This window comes from Salmo trutta, chromosome 38 (genome assembly GCF_901001165.1).
Source record: "Salmo trutta chromosome 38, fSalTru1.1, whole genome shotgun sequence".
NCBI lineage: Eukaryota > Metazoa > Chordata > Actinopteri > Salmoniformes > Salmonidae > Salmo > Salmo trutta.
Genome location: NC_042994.1, coordinates 6,056,857 through 6,067,649, shown reverse-complemented (window position 1 = coordinate 6,067,649; position 10,793 = coordinate 6,056,857). Strand labels below are relative to the sequence as shown.

At 43.9% G+C, this 10,793-nt stretch overlaps 1 protein-coding gene across 1 annotated transcript; it reads right to left on the bottom strand.

Moving 5' to 3' along the window:
- Nucleotides 1–4,321: 4,321 nt before the first annotated feature.
- On the bottom strand, nucleotides 4,322–8,085 carry LOC115178155 (nuclear factor interleukin-3-regulated protein). The gene is made up of 2 exons (XM_029739196.1): nucleotides 7,823–8,085; nucleotides 4,322–6,845 (listed from the first exon to the last, which is right to left on the bottom strand). Exon 2 carries the CDS (start codon nucleotides 6,732–6,734, stop codon nucleotides 5,439–5,441), a length of 1,296 nt encoding a protein of 431 aa, XP_029595056.1. The 5' UTR covers nucleotides 6,735–6,845; nucleotides 7,823–8,085; the 3' UTR covers nucleotides 4,322–5,438.
- Nucleotides 8,086–10,793: the final 2,708 nt, after the last annotated feature.

The window sequence follows — 10,793 nt, the reverse complement described above, 5'->3', positions numbered from 1 at the left end:
CCTCTCTCCTTCCATTCCCCTCTCCCTCTCTCCTTCCATTCCCCTCTCCCTCTCTCCTTCCATTCCCCTCTCCTCTCTCCCTCTCCTTCCCTCCCCCTCTCTTTGTTACCACACCACCGTCAGTCAGACAATCTTGGGGAGACGTTGACCTTAAACTTGGTAGCTCCTACCCCCTCTACTCCGACAACAACCACCCAACCCCCAACGCACTCCCCCCAGAGCTGCGTCTGCTGCACAGTGTTCCCTTGGCAACCGTCATAGCCAGCGTCTGCCTAGCAACCAGCAACCAGACTGTCTGTATGGTCTATGGATTATAGGAATGGGGGTTGGTTGTAGACTAGACTAGAGGGAGGGGTTTTGGGGATTGGGGTAGAGTAGAGTAGACAAAACAACTGATGTGTATCTATTGGGCTATTCAGCGTTATTGTTAGGCAGGCAGGGAGGAGACAGACAGAGGTAGACTCAGTGAACTGGGGGGTTACCATGTATGGAGTCCATGCCTGTCAAAAACAATATCTGGGGTGTCTCACTCACACTCTCCATGTTATCACCAGTTCTCTCACACTAATGTTTTTTAAAGAGTGAAAAAGGAAAGATGAGAGAAAAAGAACCAGAATATAAACATAATAAACCTATGCCAGGAAATACGTTAAATACGTAGGAAATACGTTAAATACGTCGAAGTAACCAGGCTCACTACTGGAACGATAAGGACTGGTGTGGCATGAGGCATGTGTTCTGACAAATACACTGTAGAGAGTCTACTACTGGAACGATAAGTACTGGTGTGGCATGGGGCATGTGTTCTGACAAATACACTGTAGAGAGTCTACTACTGGAACGATAAGTACTGGTGTGGCATGGGGCATGTGTTCTGACAAATACACTGTAGAGAGTCTACTACTGGAACGATAAGTACTGGTGTGGCATGGGGCATGTGTTCTGACAAATACACTGTAGAGAGTCTACTACTGGAACGATAAGTACTGGTGTGGCATGGGGCATGTGCTCTGACATACACTGTAGAGAGTCTACTACTGGAACGATAAGTACTGGTGTGGCATGGGGCATGTGTTCTGACAAATACACTGTAGAGAGTCTACTACTGGAACGATAAGGACTGGTGTAGCATGAGGCATGTGCTCTGACAAATACACTGTAGAGAGTCTACTACTGGAACAATAAGGACTGGTGTAGCATGAGGCATGTGCTCTGACAAATACACTGTAGAGAGTCTACTACTGGAACGATAAGGACTGGTGTAGCATGAGGCATGTGTTCTGACAAATACACTGTAGAGAGTCTACTACTGGAACGATAAGGACTGGTGTAGCATGAGGCATGTGCTCTGACAAATACACTGTAGAGAGTCTACTACTGGAACGATAAGGACTGGTGTGGCATGAGGCATGTGCTCTGACAAAACACTGTAGTGAGTCTACAACTGGAACGATAAGGACTGGTGTGGCATGAGGCATGTGCTCTGACAAAACACTGTAGAGAGTCTACTACTGGAACGATAAGGACTGGTGTAGCATGAGGCATGTGTTCTGACAAAACACTGTAGAGAGTCTACTACTGGAACGATAAGGACTGGTGTGGCATGAGGCATGTGCTCTGACAAATACACTGTAGAGAATCTACTACTGGAACGATAAGGACTGGTGTAGCATGAGGCATGTGTTCTGACAAATACACTGTAGAGAGTCTACTACTGGAACGATAAGGACTGGTGTGGCATGAGGCATGTGCTCTGACAAATACACTGTAGAGAGTCTACTACTGGAACGATAAGGACTGATGTAGCATGAGGCATGTGCTCTGACAAATACACTGTAGAGAGTCTACTACTGGAACGATAAGGACTGGTGTAGCATGAGGCATGTGCTCTGACAAATACACTGTAGAGAGTCTACTACTGGAACGATAAGGACTGATGTAGCATGAGGCATGTGTTCTGACAAAAACACTGTAGAGAGTCTACTACTGGAACGATAAGTACTGGTGTAGCATGAGGCATGTGTTCTGACAAATACACTGTAGAGAGTCTACTACTGGAACGATAAGTACTGGTGTAGCATGAGGCATGTGTTCTGACAAATACACTGTAGAGAGTCTACTACTGGAACGATAAGTACTGGTGTGGCATGAGGCATGTGCTCTGACAAATACACTGTAGAGAGTCTACTACTGGAACGATAAGGACTGGTGTGGCATGAGGCATGTGCTCTGACAAATACACTGTAGAGAGTACTACTGGAACGATAAGGACTGGTGTAGCATGAGGCATGTGCTCTGACAAATACACTGTAGAGAGTCTACTACTGGAACGATAAGGACTGATGTAGCATGAGGCATGTGTTCTGACAAAAACACGGTAGAGAGTCTACTACTGGAACGATAAGGACTGGTGTAGCATGAGGCATGTGTTCTGACAAATACACTGTAGAGAGTCTACTACTGGAACGATAAGGACTGGTGTAGCATGAGGCATGTGTTCTGACATACACTGTAGAGAGTCTACTACTGGAACGATAAGTACTGGTGTGGCATGAGGCATGTGTTCTGACAAATACACTGTAGAGAGTCTACTACTGGAACGAAAAGGACTGGTGTGGCATGAGGCATGTGTTCTGACAAATACACTGTAGAGAGTCTACTACTGGAACAATAAGGACTGGTGTGGCATGAGGCATGTGTTCTGACATACACTGTAGAGAATCTACTACTCGATTTGAGAACCTCAATGGATATTTCTGCTGTGGGTGAAGCGTTCAGCTACAGAGACTGCTGGATGCCACCTGGTGTTGGGTTTTGATCACTGAAGAACAACAGCTTCCAGACCAGTTCTGTGTGTATCTCTGAATATCACTGAGCCAGTGGTGAACAGTTAGCATCTCTTACTCTATACGAAGTGTATAGTCTTCTACACTATCTTCATATCTCCTGTGTTAGTGTCTCTCCCCCTCCCTCCTTCGACCTCCCTACTTCTATCTACTCTTCTTCTCTCTCTACCCCTCCTTTCCTCTCCTTCTTTCTTCTCTAAGTCTTTCTTTCTCTCCGTCCCATTCATATTCAGGTCCAGAAGTGCGTCCTGACATGGGCCAATCAATATCCTGTCCTCTCCTTGAAGCTTAAAATAGCTTCTCCTCCTGCTGCTGCTGACGTTGTCTCTCTCTCTCTCTGTGTGTGTGTGTGTGTGTGTGTGTGTGTGTGTGTGTGTGTGTGTGTGTGTGTGTGTGTGTGTGTGTGTGTGTGTGTGTGTGATGCTGCTGACGTGGTACATATGAGTCACTCAGAGACCCACTCTCTCCCCCCATCCCATCCCCATCACTGAACAGAGAGGGAGGCCTAGATTATGCCCCAATCTCCATTTTTATCCATTTTATTATATTTTATTGTAATACATTTGCACTGCCCGTACTTTACCTTCATGTAAATATTGTAGAGATGCATTGTATCTACAGAACCCCTCCTTTTCCCCTCTTTAACGACTTGCTCTGTTCAGCTGTGTGCACTGCCGTGTCGTGCTAGTGACCCTTAGTGCATCACAGAGCTGCAGAGAGTGAGGGAGGGGAGAGAGAGGGATGGGAATAGAGGGAGGTAGTGAGAGAGTAAGTAAGAAGAGAGAGATAGAGAGGAGGGAGGTAAAGAGAGGTAGAGGGAGAAAGAAATCACCCGTTCATCGTTGGCGAGAGACAGAGAGCGAGAGAGCGAGAGCGAGAGCGAGAGAGATGCAAGGCCTCTGTAGACCACTGGGGACCCTGCCTGTCTCATTAGGTTCAGGCACGCTAACAGTAGTGTATATATAGAGGGTTGGAAAAGAGCACCATTATAGTCTATCACTGATGCAGAAAACACGAGCTGGGTGGGAAGGCTGCTATATATATTCATAGTGGATGAGGATATTTCCCTCCATTACAATGTAAAGCACTTAAACACTTCAGTTGGAAAGGTGGTCTGTGTGTACTGTCAATGCATTTAGATCAGCTGTTAGTGATGTATTTTGTGTTGGTGGATCTTTATAATGCATGCTTTTAGCACAGTAGAAACACATTGGTTTGTTCAGGAATACATCATGTTTTTTTTAACTCTCTATCTCGATCCCTCATATGACTCACCGGAGACTACTCGTCATGTGCCGCGAGAACACTTCATATGAGCGTGTGGGGTCGTAACCTCGTGTACAAGGCTACTAGTAACTTCAGACTCCCTGCATTTATAAGAGAATAGTGGATGTGAGACTAGCAGTGTAAGACACGCGTAATAAAGTATCATAAATGTGTATTAGTCACGTAATAGAAACTCAGACACAAAACACTGATTAGGAAAAACGGTTTATTTACGTACATGTCCAGTATATCACATTACTTACAGTTGAAATGAAAGAATATGTACATAGAATCTGTTATTTTTCAATTTTTTTGCCAAACCGTTTAAGACAAACTGTGTAGAAACAAATAGAGGTGAGGAATACCATGTCTTACAGCAGCAGGATAATCGGACATGTAAAGTAATAATACAAACGGAAAGGGTTTACAAATGATCTATCTATGACATCAGTGTGTGTACCGCTGCATGTGCTCATGTTTACCAGTGTAATCCAGCGTTTTAAGACCTGTTCAATAAAAGTCTCTAAAGAAAGAATGTGAAACTTTATCAAAGAAACAGGACAGATCAGTCTACAAAAAAAATAGTATTTCAGATATCATAAGAAAAAGTATGAAAATGTATGCACTCACTACTGTAAGTCGCCCTGGATAAGAGTGTCTGCTAAATTACTAAAAATATAAATACAAAAATGTGTATCATATAAGTTACCCATAAATGCTGTTTAATAGTACTGTAAATCAAACAGAGTATCCTGAAGTATTGCTTTTGACTGCTGATTGCTATTGTAACTGGTATTTCCTGTGCTGGTGTGCTTTTATAGTGGTGAAGGCCATTGTGTCGTAGTATCTGGAGAATGTGTTATTGAATTTTTTTTCAGGTTGTCGTATGGTTCGCTCAGCTTCATCGCACTTGATGTAGCTGTTTGCTTGAGCTAAATGGGGCGGCAGGTAGTTTAGTGGTTAGAGCGTTGGGCCAGCAACCGAAAGGTTGCTGGATCGAATCCCCGAGCTGACAAGGTAAAAAAAATATTTTGTTCTGCCCCTGAACAAGGCAGTTAACCCACCGTTCCTAGGCCATCATTGTAAATAAGAATTTGTTCTTAACTGACTTGCCTAGTTCAAATAAAAATGGGCAGTGCTGTGCCCTGTGAGTCAAGTTCAGCTGAGACACAGTGAAAGTGTTCTGTGAGAGTCAATGTTCAGGTTGAAGTGAATGTAACTTTCTTTGAGTCTATACCCCTTTCTCTCCCTCTCTCTGTTGCTCTTCTCTGTATGTAAATGTAAAAATGTGTGTAAGGTGAGGTTGTGAGTGTGTTCAACCTGACCTCAGACCAGTTTGGAGAGCAGCTGCTGAGAGAACAGCTTCTTGAGCTGGGCCACCTCCTGCGATAGAGAACTGAGCTGGGATTTGAGGGCACCATTCTCCACCACATACTGGGAGTCTGTGGTAGTGGTGGGGCCGTGTGGAGACCCTCCAGCGGGGGAGTAGTGGTGCTGCTGATCATGCCCAGCACGGGCCTCCTCCCTGGGCCATACAGCCTGGCCCTCTCCCCTATGACTGTACCATCCAGCCTGGCTCCTCTGGATGTTTGGTCCGACTGTAGCTACGGGGCAAGGGCGTTTACTATTAGGGGACCTTGCTGGTATCTCCCCACCTTCGCTACCTCCACCGGGGGTTTTGAAGCGCAGTTTGTGTGGTAGGCTAGAGTCCTGTCTGCCGTGGTACTGTCCTTCTGCCTCCAGGGAGGCGCGATGCTCATAACGCCCCTGTTCCTCTACCGTTCTGGGGGAAGTTCGGCTGTGGTCCCCTAGTCCATCGTCAAAGAACACAGGGCTGCCGATGTTGGAGCTTCCAGGGGAGAAAGCAGAGTCCTCGGATATACTACTGCCCACATCACGTCCTGCTGGCAGCCCAGTTCCCCTCACCTCGTATGAGGATGAGTGGTGGGGATGGTGGGAGGTGGTGGCGGCGGTGTTATTGGGGTAGGAACCATCATCGTGGGGTAGGTAGTACCTCAGTTCAAGATGGTTAGGTGGAGGCACGGACAGCGGCATTATGGCTATGTCGGAGGTGTCCTTGACTAGGCCAAAGCGGAACTTGAAGGCCAGGAGTTCGGCCCTTAGCCGGGCGTTCTCCTCCAACAACCCCAGAACCCTCGTCTCCAGGACCATGTCATTGGCACGTCGTTTCTCACGCGACCGTTTCGCCGCCTCGTTGTTCTTCTTCCTCTTATCCCAGTAGCCGTCGTCCTTCTTCTCATCGGGAGTGAACTCGCGTTTGCGGCGCAGAGCACTGTTGCTATCGTCAAAGTCATCCTCACCGTCATTGTTAGAGATAGCATTAGCGTTAGCATGGTTAGTGGTGGCGGCTAGGCTTTCTTTCCGCTTCAGGGCAGAGGTGCAGCCCAGGAGGGAACGGGCTAGCTGGCTGCTGGAGGTCAGGATGGAGACCGCCTCGTCAGTGAAGGACATTGCCTCGCTCAGAGGCCTCGGGTCCAGGCCTTCCAGTCCCAACAGATGGGAGGGACCACCAGACAGATCCTGGAGGACGCTACTGGTGGGTCTAGTATGGTATTTCATGCTTGGATAGCCCTGGTGTGATAGGGTAATTGCCAAACTCATAGATTGTGTGCTTGAGTTTTGTTTAATAGCTCACTTTAGAAATACACTCTCTGGTTGTTTTGATAATGATGCTGGCTCGAGTGGCTGTGATTCACGTTGCAATGCCACCATCTAGTGGACAGAGAGAGAAAAGGCAGCGAGGAGGTTAATGAGATTTGAGTAACCTTATGTAAGTTCAACACAATGTTATATCATTCTGTCACAGCTCCAAACATTCCTGTAGTGTACAGTGTACTGAACAGACGCACATAGATGGTTAACACGCACATATTTGTCATTATGAAAAACATCCCTAGGCCAATTCCATTTTGCGACGTGGATATCAGCAAGTTGAGGATGAAAGTAAGCTGCTGATTTGTGAAGAATATTCTATCCTATACTATTCTATTATTTCTATGTTGACTATGTATATATGTATTTATATATATTATATGTAATACATTCCTGAATGTTTTATTGGGATGAGGGAATTTTCAAAGAATGTCAAACACAAGGCTACTCGCCTATAATAAAGCCTATAATAAAGCCTATAATAAAGCCTATAATAAAGCCTATAATAAAGCGTCTATAGGCTATAACAGAGGTTGTGTAAAGGAATCCAGCGAACTTTCTGTCAATTCAACAGTACGCTGAATACTGTAGTTTTCACAGCAACAGTCTTTAACAACTATTTGCTCCCACACACAGTCTGAACAAGTTGAATTAAGTGTACCCACTGAGAAGGCAGCCCCGAGGCCTGTCATTATTTCCTCGCGTTACGCAACGTTACAGACATGCACTTATGCATGATTTTACCCGGTGTCCCTGAGAAACAGCACTGGCGGATGACAACCGCGGCAGCACGCGCAGGGTAACCGAGAATCGAACAAGGGAGTCGATCAACTTTATCTGGTTTTGATATGCTGCATAGTGTCAAATCCTAATTTTAGACTACATTTCTTTATCAACCACTTTTTATATTTTCCCTATCCACCTTAAATAACTAGTTCAGCACCACACACAATACAATTCTTAAAAAACACATTTTAGTCACATTTCTATATAACATAATAAATCAACATTTTCTTTTCCATTTGAGATGAGATTACCTGTCAGTGAAATAGCCAGATGAAGTTCCTCTTCTTCATGTAAATCTCCTCCAAAGTGCTTCAAAGTGGTCTGAAATGGCCACAATGTTATTAGAAAGACTGCATATGCTCAATAGATTGGATGATAGGGCGCGTCTCTCCCAGTTCGCTTCGCGCTTGTTTCTGCTCAGCGAACACTGCCGCTACTCATATTTGTTTCTTCACCCAGTTTAGGTTCAATTCGGTTTGTCTCCTCACCTCGCCTGAACCCGCGTCCTCAGCCTATAGAATAGAACCACCACCAATGGAACGCAAAGCCGCCTCCCCCTCGGCCTGGAGCCAATGCGCCATTCAGTCACAGCAGGGCGAGCCTATCCGCTTTCAGCTGCTATGCGTCACACACTATTTTTCTCACCCCAATCCACCTCTCTCTCTCTCTCTCTCTCTCTCTCTCTCTCTCTCTCTCTCTCTCTCTCTCTCTCTCTCTCTCTCTCTCTCTCTCTCTCTCTCTCTCTCTCTCTCTCTCTCTCTCTCTCTCTCTCTCTCTCTCTCTCTCTCTCTCTCTCTCTCTCTCTCTCTCTCTCTCTCTCTCTCTCTCTCTCTCTCTCTAACATCTTTGATCATATTACTGTATGTTAATGTCTCCAAATAAGTTGCAAATCCAGTCCACCATCTCTCCAAATATCCATTTGCAAGACATTGACTGATAATATGCCTATTTTGAAATAATTTGATTAAATACCTACATGTACAACAGAATGGGTTGGATTCGGGTTTTACAGATGTCTCATGCTGTCTGTCCATACACCTCCAATCCCTCATGTTGATTGACCTGAGAGCTCTCTCTTGAACTGGGATGCCCACTGACTCAGTGCTCAACTGGACTTGACATTTATCCATCCATCCATGGAATTCACCTCCACGTGTAATACACGGAGCATATCTTACTAGCACTGATTTGAATGATAGCTGCTTTATTGAGGAAAGTTTACTTGCAATGACTGTAAATGTGGTTGTCTTGGCTACCTTAGTTGAATGCACTGACTGTGAGTATATCTGGATACATGAACAAAATATACAAAATATGTACAGATATGTTTAAAGCAAAAGTTCAATTACTATTTGTTATTTATTTGTACAGTTTATGTTAGGAATGGAGTTTACTTTTACATTTACCAGGAATTTGACCTGTTGCCAGAATTTAAATCAAGTCAAATCAAATGTTATTGGTCACATACACATATTTAGCAGATGTTATTGTTGGTGTAGCGAAATGCTTGTGTTCCTAGCTCCAACAGTGCAGTAATATCTAACAATTCACAACAATACACACAAATCTAAAAGTAAAAGAATTTAATTAAGAAATATAGAAATATTAGGACGGGTATTTAAATATTAGGGCGAGCAAATATACAGCCAGAATATACAGACTGTAGACAGAGGAATTTACACATAGTCTATATACAGTACACACACACAATACAGATACAGTAAACACCAAACAACACATAATATTAATGATAATAACAGAGTATGTAAAATGGGTTCAATTGGCGTTATAACAGATTTCCAATGCTGTCTATAATCTTCATGTCTTGGGATCACCAATCCCATTAGGCTGGCTAGTCTGAAAGGTGATTTTTGAATTGGACCAAAGGCAACACAGGCTAGTAAGGATCCGCCCCTTTTTTTACATTTTCACCTAAAATGACATACCCAAATCTAACTGCCTGTAGCTCAGGCCCTGAAGCAAGGACATGCATATTCTTGGTACCATTTGAAAGGGAACACTTTGAAGTTTGTGGAAATGTGAAAGGAATGTAGGAGAATATAACACAATAGATCTGGTAAAAGAAAATACAAAGAAAAAACCAACCGTTCTTTTGTATTTTTTTTGTACCATCATCTTTGAAATGCAAGAGAAAGGTCATAATGCACTATTCTAGCCCAGGTGCAATTTCGAGTTTGGCCACTAGATGGCAGCAGTGTATGTGCAAAGTTTTAGACTGATCCAGTGAACCATTGCATTTCTGTTCAGAATTTTGTACAAGACTGCCCAAATGTGCCTAATTTGTTTATTAATAACTTTTCATGTTCAAAATTGTGCAATCTCCTCAAACAATAGCATGGTATTCGTTCACTGTAATAGCTACTGTAAATTGTAAAGTGCAGTTAGATTAACAAGAACTTAAGCTTTCTGCCAATATCAGATATGTCGATGTCCTGGGAAATGTTCTTGTTACTTACAACCTCATGCTAATCGCATTAGCCTACATTAGCTCAACTGTCCCGTGGAAGGGACACCGATCCCGAAGAAGCAAACCTACCTACTTAGGAGGCCCGCTGACGTAGGCAGCCATACCAAACACAACATAACTAATTCCGTCTATTTTGAGAGGTCAGTCTGACATGTATAGTACATAAGCATTTAGTACATAGTACCGATATTATCATTTTTTGCCCATCATGTTCAAATCATCTATAAGTGACTTTGAAATACATTCAGATGATTTAGACATTATGCACAAAAAATGATATCGGTACCATGACATGAATGGAATTTGTGCCACTAATGCTAAAACATTAGCATTTGGAAAATGGTGCCAGTGAAATACAATCAAAGCATGGATTTCTGTCATTCCCTGTCTAGACTGCTTACATGATAAGGAAACCAACATGTCATTTTGTAATTTGGGTGAACTATCCCTTTAAGTAACCTTCTTTCTTATGTAACCAGACCAAACATACATATCATACTAATTGGAAGGGAACAAATCGTCCAGGATCCCCCCGGTACTGCTGCTCATTCTGTTCACCAGTTATGGAGGTTGATGCCACCAGCCTTCTAGGCTGCACTGAACTGTGTCATTACGCACACCTGGTTCCAATTCCTCACTGATTGTGTTTGCTTAAATGTGTCGTTTGTTTCCCCAGTGGGCTGTCGATTATTGTTCCCATGTCCGTTGGTTGTGTGAGTACCTGTGTATTGTCT

Excerpts from the sequence above, each read along its gene's own strand:
- LOC115178155 (XM_029739196.1), bottom strand. The coding sequence starts at position 6,734 with ATGAGTTTGGCAATTACCCTATCACACCAGGGCTATCCAAGCATGAAA.